At 33.6% G+C, this 25384-nt stretch overlaps 1 protein-coding gene across 1 annotated transcript in view; it reads right to left on the minus strand.

Moving 5' to 3' along the window:
* LOC126882103 (protein nessun dorma) overlaps positions 1-25384 on the minus strand; it is a 50443-nt gene that overhangs the window by 23614 nt on the left and 1445 nt on the right. Inside the window, exon 2 of the mRNA XM_050646951.1 lies at positions 24720-25229. Within this exon, the coding sequence (XP_050502908.1) occupies positions 24720-25229 (510 nt within the window). The remainder of the gene's footprint in view (positions 1-24719; positions 25230-25384) is intronic.

The following is a 25384-nucleotide window of genomic DNA, read 5'->3' on the forward strand; positions in this document are numbered from 1 at the left end:
AATAAATATAAATAAAAACAAAAATCTTTTAATAAATAGAAATAAAAATCTTTAAAACCATCACATTTTAAAAAAATTGTATATATGGCATTCACTTTAGTCTACTTCACAAACAAAATAACAGGTACAGATTTGTTGGTTGTCTTTCACCAACTATCTCTTCACCCTCAAAAATTCCCAAATTCCATAAACTTGTTTACCTTTGCAACATTCTCCGTCTATTCCACCATATCCCGTTAGCATAACTTAAGCAGATATATCATGTTAATGAATACTGAGGTAGTACCTCCTTGTAACTGAATCATTTAGTTACTTGTAACCGTTGACCTGAAGATGCTCTGCATACTTTAGAGAGCGAAACCGGTCGTCGGAAGTTACAATACATGATTGAGAGTACGTCTGTCTTTTACTTCATTCAAAATATCATAATTTAAAAACAAAAATCGACCTGTTTCGGGATTTTCCCTAATGTCATCGGTTTACGAAATAAAGAATTTATTCCTTTCATTTGCACCATACTGTATATACGAGTAGTTGCAAAATTTACTGAATGCATTAACATTATTTAGTGGTGGCCGCATATCGAAATAACTACTCTGTGATAGACCACATAACGAATTAGTTACTCTGCGGTAGACCGCATATTGGATGGTAGACCGCATATCGAATCGGCACTAATCTATATATTTTTTCGTATTTAAAATATTACTTGCGGGTAAATCCTAATTGTTCTTTTAGTCAAGGAAGTCTCTTCGCATCTGCTCGGGAAAATGTTCTAGTCAGGTGTTTTGCATAATCTTACTCCTAAGTTAGTATTAAGTTTTTGCTAAGAAAGGTATTTCTAACAAGGGTGCATTGTATTTTATTATTTATCTTATTATTTTTCCTTAAATTATCCTGTTTATTAAATTTTAATCAAAAAATTACTAAAAATTCAATAATTAAATAGATATTGGCCCTCTACGCACCCGAGGTCTACGCTTATGTTACTGGTATACCTAAAATATTACAATCGACCTGCCGATTCGTTTGTTTCTTTATTAATCCGTGACCGGTGTATCCCTACCGAATAGAGAGTAGAAAGTGTTTTTCGGAATAGTAGTGAATCTTATTCGGTTAAATACATTCCAAGAAAAAATATTGGTTTTTCTACCGGTTAGTTAAATAAACATTTTGTAAACATTTGACGTTGAACTTTCTATTGTACGGCATACCACGAAACAATGAAAAGAATTATACAAAAGAGTAGATTTAGTGAATGGTCATCGGAGATAGGTTGTCTTTATTAAGAATGACTTACGGATTATTTGATAGTAGAAAGTTGGGTTTTTTGAGAAGACAGTAAAATTTGTTTGGATGGGGATTTGTTCAATAAAAAAGAAGAGGGAGATTTAATGATTGGATGGAGTTTTGCGAGATCAGAAAAGATTATTGTGAATTGAATACCGGGCCAGAACACTACAGTTTCTACTGAGACGACGTTGCTAATTAGCCAAAGTTTGAAAAAAGTATATGTTGTGAAAAGTTGTGTTTGGTTTTGTGGAAAGAATTCCAACTGTGGTAGCAGACAGAAGAAATTGAAGAAATAACTCACATGCTGTAAGTAATAAACAGATGTATAGTTTTATACTGAACCAAGTCGATTAGTTGAGATATCCTTGTGTCTGGAGATAAGGGGTTTGTTCATGTAGTTAAGATTTGGAGCAGAGGAGATAGCAGGAGTATTTGGAGAAACTGAAAAGTACGAACAAGGTGGACAAGGCACAATCAAAGGAGAGTGAGCTGAAGTCATCAATTTTGGGGACAAAAGGTTAGTTTCGTCATTTTAGTAAACAGAGTATCAATCACGGCCACCTATTTAAATTAGAGTTATTCGTTTTGTTGGTTTTTTTTTATTGAGAATTAAAATAAATTATAATTTATCGTGAATCACTAAAATTAAGAAATCTTTGATTTGGATATAAGTTTAATTAATTTTTATTGATAATTTTGGGTGCATGATTAGATGGATGTTTGAAATTTTTTATTATTCTGATAATTGTATATGGCATATGTTTATTTGATCTTTTTACTTTTAATATTTGATTGATTTTAAAATATAACTTTTGCTTTGTAATTTCATGATTTGCTGTAAATTTATTTTCCTATTGTCTATCCCTTTCCTCAAAGGCAACTAGCAAAAAATATTTTGAAGCCACGTTTTGTTTTAATTAGTTAAAGAGCCCTGAGATATCGTATTTATTTGTCAAAAAGAAAACAAGTTCAAGTAGAGAGAAGTTTAAAATAAATATTATAAAACACATTTTGAGCAAATCACAATAATATATACCGGGTGATAAATTGGAAACAGGCCATACGAAACTCAATGTAAAATTCTAAACTGTTGAATTCTTGCTTCCCTAATTATTTTACATCAAAAGACATCAGAAACTTTGGTTGGTTGGAGGGAAGGGTGTGGGTGCAACACACAAGGTAAAGGTGTAATTGTACCGTGCCCAGGCCTGCACGGCAGTTGTGTGTCTAAATTGAACCACGATATACAGACACAGAAGATAAGATAATGCGCATAGTGGGCGGAGTCAATGACGGCAGCAACAGAGTTATCTCGAATTCTTTATGTAACTTTTAAGTATCGCTTCTTTCGTTCTACCGTGGTTTTCTTTTAATATTTTGAATTTATTGTGTATAAACTATATCTACTACCCTCTTTAACTATAACTATTTAGATTTACCTTTCAGAAAGTCCCTTAGTTTTGTTACATACATAAGGGTGTGAAAAAAGAAAAAGAATACTTCACAAATAATAACTATTTAATAATGATAATTTGCAATACAATATTTTAAGAGTATACATTAGGGTGGGCCGAAAAATTTTTTCTGTAAAATAACAACACCTGAGGTCAAAAAATTTGCGTTGTAGTAAAACACAAATTTTAAGCCCAAAATGAGTAGCTAAAAATATTTTTCTCCACTGCCACAAAGGCTCTATATTATTTTAATATAAAACGTCATTGTGACAGTGGAAAAAATAAAAAAAATTAACTTTTTCAAACACAGATCTTCATATTTTTTTATTATCTAATTTTTGAAACATCAGGGTTATTTATTTTGTACCACAAAAAAGTTTAAATAAAATCTGTATTGTTGTGGCTGGTTCATGTGTATAATACTAACGTATACTTTATTTGGCTATGTCGCCACTAAATAATAAATAGACAAAAATTAATTTAGAAACCTACTTCAAAAAATGTGATGATATACTCAAATAAAATATACGATAACGATAGTGTAAAAAAGTTAACATTACCAATCGTTATTTCACTTCTAAAATAACGTTACCTTGGACGTCAACGCTTCTGTACTGAATGGTACTGTCATAAATACAGGCGTAAAGGAGGCATTATATTGTTACCTACTGGAGAATAAAATCGAAAGGTCCCTGCAGTGGTTTGTCTGCCAACAAGTTGCCTATAATACATCTATTTGAACAACTGGATAACAGTACCAGTGGACCACGTGCATTTTCGGGCCTCTTGGAGAACGACTGTATGTTTGCGAAACTCTATCTTAGCTTCATTTTCAAAAGTAGAATCATCAGCTGACGATTTCCGCAGTGACGATCTTAGTACAGATCAAGAATTTCTGTACGATATTTCACAAAACAGAAAGTGGTGTTTGTTCAGAACAACTTTCTAAGAGACAACCTGGGAAAATGGTTTATTCTTGCTGGCTTACCACTGCTTCCCGCATCTTTCGGTTATATGTAGCAATCGGAAACCCCTCGGAAAATTTACAAATACTAAGCCATTTTAGAATAAAAGTGTATGTCCCGAGTGGTTTTGCATTAAGTCTCAACCATCGTGACTTTATGGTGCAAGACATCTATTGAAGACAATATGACTCTGCGAGCAGACCTCTTCTTAATACCAGAATTAAAAGATATAGTCTACAAAAATATTTAAGGAAAGGGATACTTTGGCAGTCCAGAGAATATTATTTTGATTATGGTATTATTTGGTGAACTTAAAAACATAAGACAACTGGGATTTTAAACAATTTTTAAGAGGAAATAATTAAATTACAAAGATAAGCGATATTTCATAGTAGCAGAATTATTTTTTTTTGCGCTAAGGAATACTTTGAGATTATCGACTGTCAGAAAGTTTTATGAACAGAGCCTCGTGTAGCTATGAAGCTATCAAAAGACCAACTAAGGGAAGTTGTTGAAAATCCCGACACCAGTCTTTTGGCATATGTAACAGCATACCATTGTCACACACAAGCGGTTGAGAGGGCGTATTTTCGTTTACTTTTTGTGTTCAAACCAAAGTCATCTTTAGCTCAATTTATTTTTTTTTGTATGCAAAAAAATCTACCATACAAAAAAATATAGTTTTTTTTGAAAAATCCTTAGGTTTATATAGCTCTGTGGTAGTGGAAAAAATTATTTATCGGCCAAAATACATACTATGATGGCAGTTATCTTATCAAACACGTTTTTTGGCTCATGCGACCATAATAAATTAAAAAAAAAACGAATTTGACATTTATTAGATGATTAGATTTTTTCGAAAAAATCTCATTCTTATGCAGCTCTGTGGCAGCGGAAAAAAATAAAATAAATTATAAAACAAAACACTGTGAAGTAAATTATCTTATCATACATCTTTTCTTGGGTCAGGAAACTTAATTTAAAAAACAAAATAAAAACACATTACTCAACGGCCCACCCTAGTATACATTAATATTGGTTCTTAAAAAACACTTACTACGAAACAAAAATGTAATTATTATATTCTTAAATAATACAAATTTTTACAAAATAATTTAAATGATTGCTTGTTTTAAAAATACATTACAAAAAAGTACAAATTTTTATAATTAATAAAATTTCAAAAATAAAATAACTCAATATGTAATTACATATTTGATAATAATGGTTTTAAGCAAAATGATTTAAAAGATAAAAAGAAACACATAATTTTCAGGGTCAACTCCTAATTGCATGAAAATTTGGATTTAGATTCTACTCATACTCTACTTCAAAGTTGAACTTGTGCCGTTGATTGCTTTTACTTGGAGGGTGAAAAAATATACGTTTAAAATAAGTCCGGAAACGGATAAACTGGCTAACTTTAAGCAACTTTTGTTCTATAAGAGTTTTTTTAACTTGGGTACTAGGTTAATTCAGTAGTACTAGAGTCACTTGCGACTAAAAATGTTTTCTTTTCAACAAAAAACAAACACGTTTTCAGGCGGTTTTTTGCAAATGCTCAAAAAGTAAGTATTTTATCGAAAAAAATATTCTTAGAAAAGATGTAGCATATAAATAAACGAAAAAATGGTATACCTATTCTTAGTCTATAGAACCAGTAAAAGTAAATTTGTAGCTCGTAAAAAAGACGCTCTTATCCTTCAAATTTTAAATCAAATATTTCAACGTGATATTACCAAAAAATGAAGCTCTTTTCGGGGAAAACCCCATTAATTTTTTTTAAAGTGTTTACAAATAGCTTTATTTTTATGTTTTATAAAAGTTATATACGGGTAGGAAAGACAACGGAACGAATTTTCGAACGTGGAAACAGACGACACCCCAGATTTACCAATTTCTGGAAAATTTATCCAAAGGCTGGATTCTAAGAGCGAAACAGTTGTGGATGTTCAAGTTTTCAATAAGAGTCAGAATGAAAAAAAAATTAGTGACCTCGAGTATGATGGTTTGGTTTGGCTGGTTATATCTGCCATACATTTGAGGGACTCCAGTATTCAATCCGAAGATGTTTCAACGAACACGTGGGTTGATCATTTGAGTGAGTGTGGTTTATGTAAACCATCAGACAATTTTCTTGTCATATATTGAGCAACTGGAGACAATTTTTCGTTCCACAAATGGTGATTCCATTTTGGTAACTAAAAATTATTTAGAAAACCTTTTGTCCAAAAGTGCAACTGTAGACTGTTCTAATAAAGCGAAGAAGATATTTTTTAGGTCTCGGATGTACTTCCGAATTAAAGAATTAAACAAGTATCTTAACAACCTGACATTGCGCAAAGAAAAATTATAAAAACTGCTACATAGTTGCTGTATGTACGTCTATTTCACAAGCACAAAATTTGAATAAAGTGCATGGCATGAAAACTGTAAAATTTATTTTTGTCTTTTCCAAGCCTCTCACTTAAATCTGATGAAATACATTATTTAAAAAGTAAAAACTTTGTTTTTTTTTTATCAATCCATTAAATTTTTTGGGTTTCTCTTGCCTTGGTAAAAATTATATTTACTAATGTGTAGGCCACTAATCAATTTTTGCCAACTAACGAAATATAATAATTTTATTAGATATCGATTATGAATATTTTTATTTTCCGGATACCAATATAATCAAGAGAGTGGGAAATTTACAAATAACTGAAAATCTATTTAAATAAAAGGAAATAGTTTAATACTTTTTCTCTAAACTATAAAAATCACTTAGTTTCTTTTAGTCATAATTCATTTATTTTTACTATTCTCACATTTCATTCGCGTTCGTATTACGAACGCATAGACGGGATTATGCTTTACTCTGTTGCTGACGTCATGCGCCAATCGGGCGAGCTTCCGTAACTAGAATATCAGGGCCTGAAATTGAACTGTCTCAAACGGTCGACTGGGGGAACCAGGCCGCACCCCCTTTCATTTAAGGCCATGTACCGGCACAGGGAGCGCTGCTGGTATGGACAGTTTATTTCTCCCATACTCGTGGATCAATATGGAACCATGCAAAAATTTAAAAGATTTAACCCTAGGGGTCTCGCAGGAGGACTCAACAAACAATCAAACTTCCACTGAGACTGTTCGGCAGAATCTGGAAGAAAATAAACCCACCACATCGGGTAATAAAAATACTGAGGACGCAATGCGGACTCCTTTAAAAGATGCTGAGAAGGATGAGGATTCTCGGCCAAAAATATCTGGGCACAGAGAAAGAAGCTTCGGAAAAAAGATAACAGGGAATTGACACTTCTAAGGTCAAATTACCTCCTAGACCTCAAAATAAGACTCCTGGGAATGCCGAAATCACACAAGCTGTCAAGCGGACTGTGTCTGACAGAAGCACTCCTGAGGAGAAATTAACAAAAAAAAAACAGAACTGCTGCTGCCTCTTTCAAAGAGCTCAGCAGCAACTACAAAGCTGCTCTTACGGGAATAAAGACGGCAATCATTCCCAAAGACTACCCAGACATATTTATCTGTACCGGAAAAAGTCGTTGGGGCAATAAAAGAAGACCTAATTAAACTTATCGATGAGGTTGCTTGCGCACCTCGTTACGAAGGTAATCGGCTCGTGGATGGATACTATGGGTTGATATGTGCTGACGAGGAGTCCTTTAAGATCACAAAGGATTTCTTGAAAGAAAAGACGGAGTGGAAGGTCATTAAGGCTGAGGAACTCCCAAAATCGAAGCGTGTACTGATGTACCTTCCAGAGACTAAAAATGAGGATCTGAAAGTGCCACTGGCACGAATTGGAAAACAAAATCCTGAACTAAGGACCAGTTGTTGGGCAATTCTGAGTTCCAAACCAGCAGCTGACGGAGGACTGCATGTGAGTCTCCGAATTGATAAGGAGTCAGAGGCACAGCTCGAAAGGCTTCAATGGAAGCCTTATTATCTTCTACAGCGAGCAAGTATTATTGGGACCGTACAAGTTCGGAAAAGCGACACCTGGTTTCTACGCTCTGCACTTTTATTCGCACTTTTAATTATATGGTCCTGGTTACTGGATAATTGTCAAGGCCACAGTCCAAAAAAATAATAAGAAGAAAAAAATAAGATTTAGGTTATGTTATTAATACGTAAATAATTGTATGTAGTAAATAAAATTAGTTATTAAAATGCAGTACTGCAAGCAAAATACAATTAATTAAATTTACCTTTATATAATAATTGCATATCATATCAATATTGTGGAGCAATACAGTGCGTCCATAAAGTAACGCATAAATTCGTTATTTCGTAAACCGGTTACTTTAAGGAAAATTCCCGAAACAGGTCGATTTTTATTCTTAAATTACGGTTTTTTGGCATATATATCATACTAGTGACGTCATCCATCTGGGCGTGATGACGTAATCGATTATTTTTTTAAATGAGAATAGGGGTCATATGATACCTCATTTGAAAGGGCATTCAATTCTCTATCCAATAATATAAACATTAACATAATTATTTATACAGTGTGTTCAAAAAACATTTTTTAAATTAAAATAAGTGAGACAAAAAGAAGAATATAATGTAATTATTTAATTCAAAATACATTTTACTACTGTCAGTAAACAGAAAAAAAATTTATTTGATGAATAAACATTGATTTTCGCTTAAACGAAATGTTCAAACTGCCAAGCGACAGGTGGGTGGCAGCTTTAACATTGAATTTAAGCAAAAAACAATATTTATTTCTCAAATAAACATTTTTTTCCTGTTTTCTGACAACAGTAAAACGTATTTTGAATTAAATAAATTACGTACATTCTTCTTTTTGTCTCAATTATTTTAATTAAAAAAATGTTTTTTTGAACACCTTGTACAAATAATTAGGTTAATGTTTATATTAGTGAATAGAGAATTGAATACCCTTTCAAATGAGCTATCACATGACCCCTATTCTCATTTAAAAAAATCATCGATTACGCCATCGCGCCCAGATGGATGACGTCACTTGTTTGATATATTTGCCAAAAAATCTGAATCTATAAATAAAAATTGACCCGTTTCAGGATTTTTCATTAATGTCGCTGGTTTACGAAATAATGAATTTATGCGTTACTTTATGGACGCACTGTATATAATTTTTCATCTTAAATGACAATAGGTATGAAATGTACGTCAATTTGACAATTTCAATTGACAATATGAATTATTTAAGAAAGTTGCAATTTTTCTCCGCTATTCGCGCACGATCGTTTCGCGTATCCCTTCCAAGTACTTGCACACCGCGAATACCGTTGGAAGAGGGTAAAGCAAGACAGGCAGGGAACAATGGGGAACCAAAACTTGCAACGATTACTTCCGAACTACAGGAGGCCGAAGGGGAATCTATGCAGGTGGAAGAAATTACAAGAGGGCCTGTTAGAGACCCCAAAAATGAATAAACTGCAAAATTAAGATCATACAGATCAATTTGCAGCACAAAAAAAAAACAGCTTCGGCACTTTTGTGCCAGGAAGTAGCTGAGAACAACATTGATATGGTGCATATTCAAGAACCGTGGATAAATGAAGGTAAGATACGGGGATTAAATGTTAAGGGATGGGAACTAATTTTGGGAGTACCTGACAATAAAATCAGAACTTGTATCTTTTGTAGATCTGACCTTAACCTGGTACCAGTTATGGAGCTCTGCAGGGGAGACATGACAGCTGCCAGAATTAAACTGAATTGCAATGGGTTGGTTACAGAGTTGATTGTTGCGTCTCTTTACCTTCCTATTGACACTAAAGAACAACTTCCAGGGACTAACCTAGAGAACCTTCTAGAATACACCAATAATAAGCATACAGAACTTATCATTGGAGTCGACTCCAACGCTCACCACATCATTTGGGGGAGCAGAGATACAAACAATAGAGGTAAGTTACTTTTTGGGTACCTTTGCGCTACTGAACTTGATCTTCTGAACAGGGGTAATAAGCCCACCTTCAGGGCATCAAGAGCAGAATCACTAATCGACCTAAGTCTATGCTCTATGGGGATTGGGAACATAATATCTGACTGGCATGTGTCGGATCCGTTATCCTTATCGGATCATGCATACATATGCTTTGAAATAAACTCAGTCAAACCTGAACCAAGGTTCTATAGAGACCCTAAGGTGACCGATTGGGAATCCTTTAAGAGGGATCTTGGAACAAGGGTGCGGAATTATCCTAAGAGGCCAAAAAACAACGTTGAGGTTGAGATGGCAGTAGACTGGTTGCAGTATGCAATAGTCGTCTCATATGAAGAAAACTGCCCCTTAAAAGAAAGTCGTCCTCTCAGGCAAGTAACTCGGTGGAATAAGGAGCTGTCTGATATCAAAAGAGAAACAAGACGGCTCTTCAATAGGGCGAAGAAATCAGGTGATTGGGAAGCATATAAGGCTAAACTGAAAACCTATAATAAGAAAATCCAATCCGCTAAGGAAAGATCCTGGAGAGAATTCTGTGAAAACATTGAAAGTGTACCTGAAAGCGCCAGGGTTAACAGAATCCTCAAAAGAGATAACATTAACAAACCCAAGTCAATGAAATTGCCCAATGGGAAGTATATGGACACAGACAATGAGGCTGTAGAGCATCTTTTAAGTGTTCACTTTCCAGGGTCGACGCAATTGACTGGTAATAACAATCATCAAGCAAACAATAGCCCAACCAAAAGGGACTGGCCGACCTCTGACGAGATCTTTGGTTTTCACAAGGTCAGATGGGCTATTGAAACTTTTGAACCTTATAAAACTGCGGGACCGAATGGTATATTTCCTAAGCTTCTCCAGGAGGGTCTGGAAATAATCATGGGTCCCCTGATCACAATATTTAGAGCTTGCCATGCTCTGGGATACATTCCCAAAGCTTGGAGAAGGGCAAGGGTGGCGTTTATTCCCAAACCAGGAAAAACAGATTACACCTTAGCAAAATCCTACAGGTCTATTAAGTCTGACCTCATTCATGTTAAAAACCATGGAAAAAATCTTGAATGAACACATCAAGAAAAACAATTTAAATGAAAATCTGCATTTGATAATACCTCAATCAAGTCTATACAAAGCGCACTGGTGAGGAAGAAAATCAACAACACAACATGCAAGTTGATTATTCAGATGCTTCAGAGCAGAATAATATCCACAGATACGCATGAAGATACCATAAATCTGAGATCTGAGGGCAACTAAGGGATGCCCTCAAGGCGGTGTATTGTCACCATCATTATGGAACATAGTTGTCGATGATCTGATTCATGGGTTAAGCTCCCAAGGAATCTGTAATAGTAACTAGGGGAAAATTGACCAGCACTGTTGCGTATCAGATGCGATATGCCCTTCACTACATAGAGAACTGGTGTCTGAAAGAGAACCTCTCCGTGAACCCTTCTAAAACTAAACTGGTAGCCTTTACAAATAAGAGGAAGCTTACTGGACTGAGTGAGCTGAAATTATTTGGAGAGGTACTGGAAAGAACCAATGAGGTTAAGTATCTAGGGGTAACCTTGGATTCGAAACTCAATTGGAATACTCATATTAACAATATAACCAATAGGGCTAAGCGACTCTTCTGGAACTGCAGACGAGTTAGTAGGTAAAACCTGGGGATTGAAACCAAAGGTGATATGTTGGTTGTACACATCAGTGATACGACCGACAATCACTTATGAGTCAGTACTCTGGTGGAGAAAGACGGCTTTGCAATCTTGTGTGACCACTCTCACCACCCTACAAAGACAAGCGCTTCTAAATATAACAGGAGCCTTGAATAGTACAGGAACGGCTTCATTAGAGGCTATCACAGGTCTCCATCCGCTGGAATTATACCTATATTTCGGCGGTAGCCTTTATGACCATCCTGAGACTCAAAGCAAACAATACTTGGAGGCCAAATTATATATTGAATAGTCACACAAACATTACTGGGACTATACTTGAGGAATCCATCTTTATGATGAACTCAGATATGATGATGACACCAGAACTAATCTTCACTGAGATGATTAACACAATTATACCATCTAGAGAACAAAAAGTCCCAAATATTAATGGGGACTTAATATGGTTCACTGATGGATCTAAAACTGCCCATGGTACTGGATCAGAAGTCTATGGGCAAACATGTAACTATAATAAATCTTACAGCCTAGGTCAACATACAACGGTGTTCCAGGCTGAAGTTTTTGCTTTGGTGGCCTGCATTGATGAAATCATTGATGAAGACCCTAAAGCTAAGAGAATCAACATTTACACAGATAGCCAATCGGCTATTCTGGCTATAAAGAATCCTCTTAAGAAAAAAAAACTGGTGAGAAACTGCAAAGATCTCCTCAATAACCTGGCAAAAGACAATAAAGTGTCTTTAATATGGGTGCCGGGTCATGAAGGGGTGCATGGAAACGAACGAGCAGATATGTTAGCGAAACAAGGCTCGAGAGAAACTTTTGAAGGCCCAGAACCTTTCTGTGGCATCACTAAAGATGCTATGAAAAACGAGGTTCAGAAATGGCTGATAAAGAATCATCAAAATAAATGGAGAACCACTCAAGGGCAAATCCAGACTAAAAAAATAATCAAGAATATTGATAAAAAAACTCTCGAACAGTTTTATGAACCTCAATAAACGAGAGATCAAAACGGTCACTGAAATGGTGACTGGACATTGCCGTTTAAGAAATCACCTATACAAACTAGGTAAGGTGAATGAACCATGGTGCAGAAAGTGCGAAATGGAAGAAGAAACTGCTATACACATACTATGCCATTGCAGTGTGCTGGGTGATGTAAGGCAGGACTTCACTGGTCAAATGAGGTTTGAACCAGAAGAGATCCTAAAACTACCAATAAGAAAACTGTTGGCCTTCGTTGAGGCCACAGGACCTATTAAAGTTTAAGGAGAAGAACATGGTTTGGTACAAAGGTCTTATGACCAAGTGCCAGAGACTAACGAGTCTCGCCTGAGTTAAGAAGAAGAAGAAGACACAAACTATTTGTAGAGGACTGAAATCTGTATTCAAAACAACTGTTAAAATTATTTTACGAATTAAACATATTCCAAAATTTTGAAAAATATACATTTTTCAGAGAACTATGCCAAATTTAGGCCACACGCAGTGCAATAATGTGTAATAAGTGCATGAAAAACAATTTTCATAAAAAAATGTCGAAAATTAAACGTTTTATGCGCCACCTACTGGCACCGTGAAAATAAAAACATGGCTCCACGGTTGCAGTGATTGGGACTAATAGAGATCCTGAAACATAAAATTTCAAAGTGATTATTGAAACATAAGTTAATTCCTATATCATCAACTAGGATTTTTAAAAAATATTAAAATTTGGCAAAATGACGAAGTGTTGGAAAAAAAATTTAAATTAGCTAAAACATTGTCAGTTTCAAAAACCGCAAAATTGACATTTTTTATCCGATCAAAAAAACCCTAGTTGATGGTATAGAAAATAACTTATATTTCAATATTAACTTTGAAATTTTATGTTTCAGGATTTCTATTAGTCCCAATCAGTGCAGCAGTGGAGCTATGTTTTTATTTTCACGGAGTCAGTAGATGGCGCATAAATCATTTAATTTTCAATATTTTTTATGAAAATTGTTTTGCGTGTACATACTTCTTTTTATAATAAATGCTCATGCAAATTTTCAAAACAACTGGTGCAGTACTTTTTATTTTAGAAATTCCCAAAAAAGTATATGAATTTCGTTTTACACTAGGATAGCCCCTTAAATATTTTTAGCAGCTTAGATCTTAATAATAATGATAGGGAGTATAATGCTCTATTCCACGCAGCTATCCTTGCTGAGACCTCTTTTTATGTGGTTGTCATCTGTGATTACCATCCCTAGATTTTTAAACTCTTTTACTACTTCGAAGTTGTGTTCATTAATAGGTATACTTTATTTCAATAGAACAAAACATTTTTATCCTATTTTTGAGGAATTTGTGTAATTTGCAATATACTGCTAAAAATAAAATACTAAAAATTTAATTCTACAAAAAACTAGTTCTGATAAGGTAATTTGAAGATAGGCCAGTTAATGAGTTTGGCTTGTATATGGATTTAATTTAAACAAGCAGAACCTTTACTCATTATAGGCCAGGGGTTAATTTGATTTTGCTTCATCAGTGAACTTAATATCTCCAATTCAACTTTAAAATGCTTAGCAAATGTTCCAGTTGTAATGATGATCTTCTTGACAAGTTTGTCGCATGTGATAGCTGCCATGTTACTGTGCACCAGACTGAACACTGTACTGGTTTATGCGCCTCTGAACTACGCGCTGTTGTTATCCAAAAAAGAACCTTAATGTATTTTTGTGCTGATTGTCGTTTATCTTTTAAAAGTGTACCCAAACTTATTAGGGAAATTGACAATTTTAAAAAGGAACTTAATGCTTTGAAACAGGACATGTTAAAACTTAAGGCTGAAAAAGGTGCTAATTCATTTTCTGTTGGTGATGTGGTAAACGAGCTTCATGAACGGGAAAAAAGATCTAAAAACATCCTCATTTTTAATCTTCCTGACTTAAGTAACACTTTTGAAGATGCTTCTCAAGTAAAATCTATTTTATCAAAGGCCCATGCCTCCATCAACACAAATGAAGTCAAAATCTTACGCTTTGGAAATGTGAACAAGAATGGTCATCGTCCCATTAAAGTAATCTTTCTTCAGCAAGTGATGCTCTTCATGTTATTAAAAACAAACAAACAGTTAGTCGCGAAAAAAAGATATAATATTTTATTTTAGATCAAACCCCTAACCAAAGAAAGCTGTTAGATAGTCTTAGGTCCGAGCTTTCAGAGAGACAAAACGCTGGAGAAGTTAATCTCACGATTAAGTATTTTAATAACATACCTAAAATCATTCAAAAAAACCTTTAAACTCTACTGACTTGGGCAAGTTTACAGTCTATTTCCAAAATGTCCGGGGTCTCAGAACAAAACTTACTGAATTAAGCCTCAATGTTTTTAATTGTACCTATGATATTATCATTCTAACAAAAACTTGGCTCAATAGTGACATTGCTGATGCTGAAATTGGTCTTGTCAATTACAATATTTATAGACAGGATCGTACACCTGCCTCTAGTTCATCTCTTAGAGAGGGTGGAGTATTGATAGCTATTTTAAAGAAATATTCATCATTACGAATCCAATCTGATCCTTCTATTGAACAGCTGTTTGTACGGTTCCATGGCAAACTTATTCTGGGAGCTCTATACATTCTACCTCAATCTCCAGCCTATACGCTCTGAGCTTCGCTGGTGTCGCTCCTAGCGGATTAGTAATGCAACTTTCACCGGTAATTTTTAAATTTATTATTTAATTGTTATCGCTTAATATTTACAACGCAAAAAAGTAATTAAATTGTAATCGATTTTTTTAAGATTTTGCTAATCATTTTGACGTTCTATTGATGAAATATTAATTTCTTACTTCGGATACTTTCACAATTATCGTGTAGATGGCGCTAAGATTAATAGATTAATTTATAATTACATATTACAGAACATTAAAAAAACTTAAATTCCACAGCTTTGACCAACTAATATTTTTTATAATTAATGTTTTTATTTTTAATTTTAAATTAATCACTTTGACATTTATGTCAAAGTTCCAGTAAACGTTTACAGACTTGTCACTACTGGCGCTCGCAAATTTTTAAATATTCCCTCTTAGTATGAGCTCACAGCTTATACCCATCAAGTTCATGCTGACCAACTGATGCTTCTAAGCGAACAATTTTCATCCCTGAAATTTCACTTATTTGGTGACTATAATCTCCCCTCAGCTAGGTGGAGAGTTGATTGCTCTTCTGCAACCTCACAAACTCCATCACCGCTAGCTGTAGTTGATGCCATTGAGGTGGTTTCAAATATGTGTGCTTATCATAATCTTTTTCAATGTAATTTTATATTTAATAGCAGGGATGTTATTCTGGATCTTATCCTGGCCCCAGAAGAGCTTGTCATTTCTGAAGCTGACGATGCTCTGGTTTCACCTGACTCATCATCCTCCTCTGTTAACATCATTGCAGCTTAATGTTTTTGATAGGTCAATTTCTGGTAACGAATATTATTATGATTTCCGTAACGCAAACTTTCCAGCAATTCACGAATGTCTAGAATATATAGAATGGGATACCCTGTTTCGTGGTAGAGATCTTTCTGACATGATTGCTATGTTTTATGACATTATTTACTCTCTTATTGAACATTTCACTCCAGTTAAATATTTTAGTACTAAGAAATTTCCTTGTTGGTATTCTTCTGAGCTTAAGCAATTGTTAAACGAAAAAATAAAAGCTCATAAAATTTATAAAACCTTAAAGACTCCTGAAAGCTATGCTGATTTTTGTCATCTGAGAACAAATTGTAAAAATCTATCTAAATGCTGTTATGACAGTTACATACGTTTCAGCGAATTTTCTATACAAAATAACGCAAGGCATTTTTGGAAATTTGTAGGTAGCAAGCGTGAAAACAATTGTATACCTGACTCAATGACCCTGAATGACTGTAGCTTCATGTGGCAATGATATTGCCAACTTATTTGCAGATCACTTTTCATCAGTTTATAGTGATATTACTTTAAATTGCAATGTTGACTATATTCAGTCTAAACTCAATATCTCATCATATCGTATCCAGATTTCCAAAATTTACGAAAAGCTTTTATCATTAAGTGTCAACAAGGGTCCTGGGCCTGATGGTATACCACCTAATTTTCTTAGGGAGTTCAGTTTTATACTATCGCGACCTTTATTTCATATATTTAATAAATCTTTGGATGTAGGTCAGTTTCCAGACTTTTGGAAACTTTCTTATGTCACACCAATATATAAATCTGGTAATAAATCTAATATTAGTAATTACCGCCTTATATCTATTCTTAGTGTTATACCAAAGGTTTTTGAAAGTATTATAACTGATTTCCTCACCTTCGATAGCTCCGGGATCCTAAACTCTCAGCAATTTGGTTTTACTACAGGTAAGTCTGCTGAACTGAGTTTGTTGTCCTATGTTTATTTTCTGTCTGAAGCCTTGGAAGAGGGACTTCAAGTTAATTCAATTTATACTGACTTTTAAAAGGCCTTTGACAGAGTAAATCATGAACTCCTGATTTGACAGCTTAGCTCCTCTGGCATAAGTGGACCTTTGTTGCAGTGGTTACAGAGTTATTTAACTGAAAGATTTCAACAGGTCCGAGTGAACCACTTTTACTCACAAACTTTTTCAGTTAAGTCAGGTGTACCACAGGGGTCCCATTTGGGTCCATTACTCTTTAATATATTTATTAATGATATTACCAACTGTTTTCACGATTGTAACGCCTTGCTATTTGCTGATGACTTGAAGTGTTTTAAAGTTATAAAAAATCATTATGATGCTGCCATATTGCAATTAGAACTGACTAACCTCTCTGCATGGTGTTCACTTAATGGTATGAATAGTGTGACCAACTCCAAGTCAGTCCAATTCGGGACAAGGCTGAAAAAAAAAATCTAAAATCCGGGACTTTTTGAAAATCGGGCCATTTTTTTTTAAATAATATAGAACTTTAATATAGTTTTTATTGATTATTTAACATTTTTATGTTGACAAACATTTTTTTGATGGGACGGGTTGTAACGATAATTATATCTTTGTTAGTTTTTGATGCTTCGACTTCCAATCTGGAAATCGTTCTCAAAAAGGAAAAAATGAGAAAATTTAACTGATATTGGATTTCCATGTAAATATAACCTTAGGATAATATCAAAATATAATTATCATTATTTGATATTCATGTTTTTGAATCGCCTTTCAGAAGATGATAATTAAAATACAGAAACAGGAAAAAGTCTAAGGTTTGAGTTTTTGTAGAACTGTAATACCACGATAACGATATAAAATGCAAGCGTTTTGGATGTGATATTAGTATTACACTCTAGAAATCGTCGACTTTTTTCGTCCCACTAATTCAATTTGATGTGAATTCTTAGAAGAATAATGTATTCAAAATTTCACAATAGAATTTTGCCAAAACGTTGAAAATTCGGATGGCCAGGAAGCCTTGCCCGGGACACGACTTCGTAATTCGGGCCATGTCCCGGATTTTTCGGGCTAGTTGGTTACACTAGGTATGAACCTTAATTCCAGCAAATGTCATGTAATTAACTTTAACCGTACTTACCACTCAATATTATCAAACTATTACATTGATGGCCAATTGCTCAACACTGTAAATAAAATCAAGGACTTCTAGGGGATTACACTGGAAAATTCTCTTTGTTTCAATACTCACATCATCAACGTCATTCAAACATCTATGAAAATGATGAGCATCAAGTTAGCTAAACACCTATCACAAATCGATTCGAAAGTAGGTGGATAATTTGCCGCTAATTAGTCGTTAATTAGTTGTGAAAATACCGATTTTGTCGTTTCTTTTTTTTTTTTATTTTTTTAGGTGCTTTGCTAACTTGATATAAAGTTAGCAAAGCACACCTCCGAAAAATGACTTTAGAGCGTTCGTAGGAGAATCGGAATAGGATTAGTTTTTGCCGCTAATTAGTCGCTAATTAGTTGTGAAAAAATTAATTTTCTAAATTAATTTTTTTTTTGTTTTTTTGGGTGCTTTGCTAACTTGATATAAAGTTGGCAAAGCACGCTTCCATAAAATGATTTTAGGGATTTCGTAAAAGAATGAAAATAGAATGAGAATTTGCCGCTAATTAGTTGTGAAGAAATGAATTTTCTAAATTAATTTTTTTTTTGTTTTTTTGGGTGCTTTGCTAACTCGATATAAAGTTGGCGAAGCACGCCGCTATAAAATGATTTCAGAGTTTTCGTAAGGGAATGAGAATAAAATGAGAATTTGCCGCTAATTAGTCGCTAATTATTTGTGAAGGAATTTTATTCAGAAAAAATTTTTTTTGTTATTCACGGTGCTCCGCTTACTCGATATAAAGTTGGCAAAGCACGACTCCATACAATCATTTTAGGGTTTCCGTAGAAGAATAGCAATGGAATAAGAATTCTTTGCTAATTAGTCGTGCATTAGTTGTGAGAATACCAATTAGTGACTAATTAGCGGCAAATTCTCATTCTATTCCCATTTTTCTACGAACGCTCGAAAGTCATTTTTTGCAGGTGTGCTTTGCTAACCTTATATCAAGTTAGCAAAGCACCTAAAAAAATAAAAAATAAAAATAAACGACAAAATCGGTATTCTCACAACTAATTCACGACTAATTAGCGGCAAATTTTTTTTCTATTCCTATTCTCCTACGAAAACCCTAAAATGATTTTTCGGAGGTGTGCTTGCCAACTTTATATCGAGTTAGCAAAGTAGCCAAAAAAACAAAAAAAAAATTAATTTAGAAAATTCATTTCTTCACAACTAATTAGCGGCAAATTCATATTATATTTTCATTCTTTTACGAAACCCATAAAATCATTTCATGGGGGCGTGCTTTGCCAACTTTATGTCAAGTTAGCAAAGCATCCAAAAAAACGAAAAAAAAAATCATTTAGAAAATTCATTTTTTCACAACTAATTAGCGACTAATTAGCGGCAAATTCTCATTCTATTCTCTTTTTTTCACGAAAACCCTTAAATCATTTGATTGAGGCGTGCTTTGCCAACTTTATATCAAGTTAGCAAAACACCCAAAAAAACAAAAAAAAATTAATTAAAAAAATTATTTTTTTCAGAACTAATTAGTGACTAATTAGCGGCAAATTCTCATTCTATTCCCATTTTTCTACGAACGCTCGAAAGTCATTTTTTGCAGGTGTGCTTTGCTAACCTTATATCAAGTTAGCAAAGCACCTAAAAAAATAAAAAATAAAAATAAACGACAAAATCGGTATTCTCACAACTAATTCACGACTAATTAGCGGCAAATTTTTTTTCTATTCCTATTCTTCTACGAAAACCCTAAAATGATTTTTCGGAGGTGTGCTTGCCAACTTTATATCAAGTTAGCAAAGCACCCGAAAAAACAAAAAAAAATTAATTTAGAAAAATAATTTCTTCACAACTAAGTAGCGACTAATTAGCGGCAAATTCTGATCCTATTTCCATGCTTTTTCATAAAAACCCAAATCATTTTATGGATGCATGCTTTGCGAACTTTATATCAAGTCAGCAAAGAACCGTCAAAAACGAAAAAACGACAAAATTGGTATTCTCACAACTAATGCACGACTAATTAGCAAAGAATTCTTATTACATTGCTATTCTTCTACGGAAACCCTAAAATGATTGTATGGAGTCGTGCTCTGCCAACTTTATATCGAGTAAGCGGAGCACCGTGAAAAACAAAAAAAAAAATTTTTCTGAATAAAATTCCTTCACAAATAATTAGCGACTAATTAGCGGCAAATTCTCATTTTATTCTCATTCCCCTACAAAAACTCTGAAATCATTTTATAGCGGCGTGCTTCGCCAACTTTATATCGAGTTAGCAAAGCAGCCAAAAAAACAAAAAAAAAATTAATTTAGAAAATTCATTTCTTCACAACTAATTAGCGACTAATTAGCGACAAATTCTCATTCAATTTTTATTCTTTCACGAAATCCCTAAAATCATTTTATGGAAGCGTGCTTTGCCAACTGTATATCAAGTTACCAAAGCACCTAAAAAACAAAAAAAAATTCATTTAGAAAATTCATTCCTTCACAACTAATTAGCGACTAATTAGCGGCAAATTCTCATTCTATTTTTATTCTTTCACGAAATCCCTAAAATCATTTTATGGAAGCGTGCTTTGCCAACTTTATATCAAGTTACCAAAGCACCAAAAAAAACAAAAAAAAATTAATTAAAAAAATTAATGTCTTTACAATTAATTAGCGACTAATTAGCGGCAAATTCTCATTCTATTCCCATTCTTCTACGAACGCTCGAAAGTCATTTTTTGGAGTTGTGCTTTGCTAACCTTATATCAATTTAGCAGAGCACCTAAAAAAATAAAAAAAAATAAATAAACGACAAAATCGGTATTCTTACAACTTATTCACGACTAATTAGCGGCAAATTTTTTTTCTATTTCCATTCTTTTACGATAACCCTAAAATGATTTTTCGGAGGTGTGCTTGCCAACTTTGTATCAAGTTAACAAAGCACCCAAAAAAACAAAAACAAAATTAATTTAGAAAATCAATTTGTTCACAACTAATTGGCGACTAATTAGCGGCAAATTCTGCCGATTAAATCATTTTATGGATGCGTGCTTTGCGAACTTTATATCAAGTCAGCAAAGAACCGTCAAAAACAAAAAAAACGACAAAATTGGTGTGTTCACAACTAATGCACGACTAATTAGCAAAGAATTCTTATTCCATTGCTATTCTTCTCCGGAAACCCTAGAATGATTGTATGGAGTCGTGCTTTGCCAACTTTATATCGAGTAAGCGGAGCACCGTGAAAAACAAAAAAAAAATTTTTTGTGAATAAAATTCCTTTACAAATAATTAGCGACTAATTAGCGGCAAATTCTCATTTTATTCTCATTCCCTTACGAAAACTCTGAAATCATTTTATAGCGGCGTGCTTCGCCAACTTTATATCGAGTTAGCAAAGCACCCAAAAAACAAAAAAAAATTAATTTAGAAAATTCATTTCTTCACAACTAATTAGCGGCAGATTCTCATTCTATTTTCATTCTTTTACGAAATCCCTAAAATCATTTTATGGAAGCGTGCTTTGCCAACTTTATATCAAGTTAGCAAAGCACTCAAAAAAACAAAAAAAAAATTAATTTAGAAAATTAATTTTTTCACAACTAATTAGCGACTAATTAGCGGCAAAAACTAATCCTATTCCGATTCTCCTACGAACGCTCTAAAGTCATTTTTCGGAGGTGTGCTTTGCTAACTTTATATCAAGTTAGCAAAGCACCTAAAAAAATAAAAAAAGAAGAAACGACAAAATCGGTATTTTCACAACTAATTAACGACTAATTAGCGGCAAATTATCCACCTACTTTCGAATCGATTTGTGATAGGTGTTTAGCTAACTTGATGCTCATATGAAAATGCTGGGTTTTGTAAAAAGAACAACTCGTGATTTTACAAACATATACAGTATTAGAGTTCTTTACTTCTCCTTGGTCAGGTCTCACCTCGAGTATTGTTCTTCAGTGTGGTCCTAACACTACTTGGTCTACATTAGGAAACTTGAACAAGTCCAAAATAGTTTCTTCTGTTACATTGCTTGTAAGCTTCATACCTATCAAGATTACACTGTATGGCAGCATCAACTGCAGGTCCCCTCTCTTGCAAGCCGGAGAAAACAAAGGGACCTTTTGCTATTATTCAAGATCTTAAACGGTATATGCAGTTGTTCTCAACTATGTACTTAATAAGATCGCACTGTTTGTACCACCTCGCACCACTAGACAAGTGCGAACATTTTATGTACCATTACATAGGTTTAATTATTCACTTTTTTCGTTCGTACCCAGAGTCTTGAATTTAGCAAATTCCCTTTACAATTTACAACTGTTCGACAACTCCTTCAGTCATTTTAAAAGAAATTTACATGGGATCAATACTTGAGTGAAGCGTCTGTAATTTGTTAATTTGTTTTTATGATATTATTTCCTTTTACTTCTATATTATATTTATATTTCTGTATGTCTGTTATTTTATATTATATTATGTTATTGTTTTTATCTGTACACTATGTATTTATGTAACACTTTATGTTCAATTAAAAAATGTAATGTATTTTTATAGAATTGGGCTTGCCCGTAAAATAAATAAATAAATTAAACATTGCGAAGATAGCCCCATGCATTTCTTATGAACTATAGAAGCAAGTCGATGCCACGCCATACTGATTAAAATGAATCGTATATCTGTCGAGTATCCACCCATGTCCGAGAGGTTTGTCAACACTGATCTCCATAAGCATAACATTCTATTCGTAACATGAAATAAAGTATAGTTATGGTTCTGCCTAACTCTTGGTCTTGGATTTTTGGTTACTAGCAGTGCTGTTTTTGTAACAATAAAAGTTCCGGTACGCAATGTCTCGGGGGGTCTGGGGAGGGTTCATAAAGGGGGTCTGCCCTCCGGGAAATTTTTTTAAATTTAGCCTCAATAAAGGCGTTTTAAAGATATTTTGGAGCAAGGAAGAAATTCAGGAATTTGTTTATAATTTGGTTGTTTTTTTATTTTTTGTCCCAAAAGGTGCCGGTACGGCGTACCGGCGCGTACCGTCACAAAAACAGCACTGGTTACTAGCATGTATTTTGTCTTCTCTTCATTCCGAAAGCCCAAACTAACTGTTTCTTCCTCGAGTTGTGTAAACACCTCTCTTATGTCTCTTGTAGAATGAGCGACTGCATCTAGATCATCAGCAAAGGCCAACCATAGTTTTGATCCTCGACTTACAAATCTCCCTGTCGGCTCAGATAATATTTTACTTATTACATATTCTAAGGCCAAATTGAATAGCAACAGTGTCTTTTACACTAACAGCCGGTTTCCGAAACATTATTCAAATCTCCGATCATCTAATCGGCTGTCAGATTTGATCAGCTGTTAACCAGTGATGGGTTTCTCAAACGCCAATTATTGTAAAATTACACGATCATAGATCATGTAATCGATTATCTGACATACAATTTGTTATCGATACTGTCACAATTGACTGTTATCCTTCAAAATTTCAATTATATTAACCTCTAAATCCAAACTTGTATCTTTGTATCTCTAAGGTGCATTCTCTCTTACGTACTGTCACTTTTGTTTGGAGCAAGAATTGAATGATAGCATTTTAAAAATGAGGCTAGATAATTTCAAAAAGAATAAAACGCATTAAATTTATGTGATGAGATTTGGAGATATAAAACAGTTTATTTATTATCTATAATATTTTATACTCATATTTTTATTTTTGGTCTATATAATTACTTTTTGTATTTATTTTTAATTTATTTACCGGCTGTTTTATTGTCTTCAAAGTTAGCTGCTATAATTTCATACACGTTTTCCCTCTTATTTACATCGCTATTATCATTATGTTCTGCTTTTTAGAGCTCTGGCCTCTCAAAAAATAGTTCTGAGTCTAGCATCGTTGTTATCTTACATTTTTAAACGAAAAAAATATAAATGATATAATCAAATATACAAAAATGTCCGAGATATCCATGTTCTGCAAGGTAAATAAATTTTTTAAATTATTTCTTCCATAAAAAAAAACTTATGTTTATTGAATAATATGATTTATCTCATTTATATATGTGTTATTTGACAATTTTCTCCCGGTATTTGTTAATTACAGTAATTAAAAAACTAAAAAAACTCTTAACAGCCCGTTAATCGACGGATAATCTCATATTAGGTAACAGTACATTTTTACCGCCGTTTGACAAGCGAAACTGGTTAATCGACCTTTCAGAGACTCAAAACACTTATGATCGGCTGTTAACAAGCGATTAATCTTTTGTCAGGTGATCTACTGTTGTTAAAACTAGTTTGTTTGACGTTTCTGACGCATTTAATCCATTGTTAATCGTCGATTACATAATTTTTGAGATGATCATCCTTTCGGAAACCGGGCGTTAGTCTTTTATATTTGTTGTCAATAATTTAAGACATTTTGAAACACCAAAATTAAAAGTAATTGAGGTACATTTATTGAGAGCCCCAAATAATCCTTCAAAGAGCCACATGTACAGTTTGGCCACCCCTGGTATATGAGGTATGTCAAAAAATATGAATTTTGCTCAAGAGTAAAGTACCTTTATATTTCACAATATTGAAAACTTTTATTATGAAAAGTTGTCAGAAAAATTGAAAATCATAAGAATTATTATTTTAATTTTACAAATTAATACTTTGTCATATTGTCATATCAATTTGCTGTTTTAGTTGGGGATAAGCCACAAAATTGGCTTATTCAGCTATATTAAGCCAAGAAACTATATTTCGTCCAGACATAATAATCTATCAAAAGTTTTAAAAAATCTTAAATAATTACCTTGTCTAACAAGTATTGCACATTGAGCGGATTTTGCATCAATTGTTAGATTTTCAAGAACCACCAACTCACTTTTAAAGTCCAACATAACATCTTCAATATCAGAAGTGATTATCACTTTGTTTGATGACCCTATTCCTCTTAATACTCCCCCTTTTTCCAAAGCTCCTGTAGTAAATATGTTGTGGCTACTTTCATTTATCAGGTAAGTATCTTTTGTATTTGCACTTTCTAATTTTGATGCGAGATTAGTACAAAATTTTAAGTTATCTTTAGGATATAAAGACTTTACTTCTGTTAAAAAGTCTATGTGTTCATCTGCAGTGCCTTGATCAAAAATCAACCAAATCTGAGGATCTGTGTTTTTTGAAATCTGGTCTAATTGTGAATATCTCTCTATTATTATTTCCCTTAGCAATGGATTTTCTGCAATTTCTATTTCTGTGCGTATTTCTAATAAATGAACGTGGATTTCCATTAATGCTCTAGTTCTTTTTTCTGCTGAAGTATCTGAAGATAAATAAATACACTGAATTTGCTTTACTTTTATCAAAAACATAGAGTTAACACCTTGGCTACGTTATGAGGCAAATAGAGTATTACACCAACAGTTCGCTGTGGTGACTCTTTCATAGTATACTGTGGCAAAGGTTCATTATGAGATC

This window comes from Diabrotica virgifera, chromosome 3, assembly GCF_917563875.1.
Source record: "Diabrotica virgifera virgifera chromosome 3, PGI_DIABVI_V3a".
NCBI classification, from domain to species: Eukaryota; Metazoa; Arthropoda; class Insecta; order Coleoptera; family Chrysomelidae; genus Diabrotica; species Diabrotica virgifera.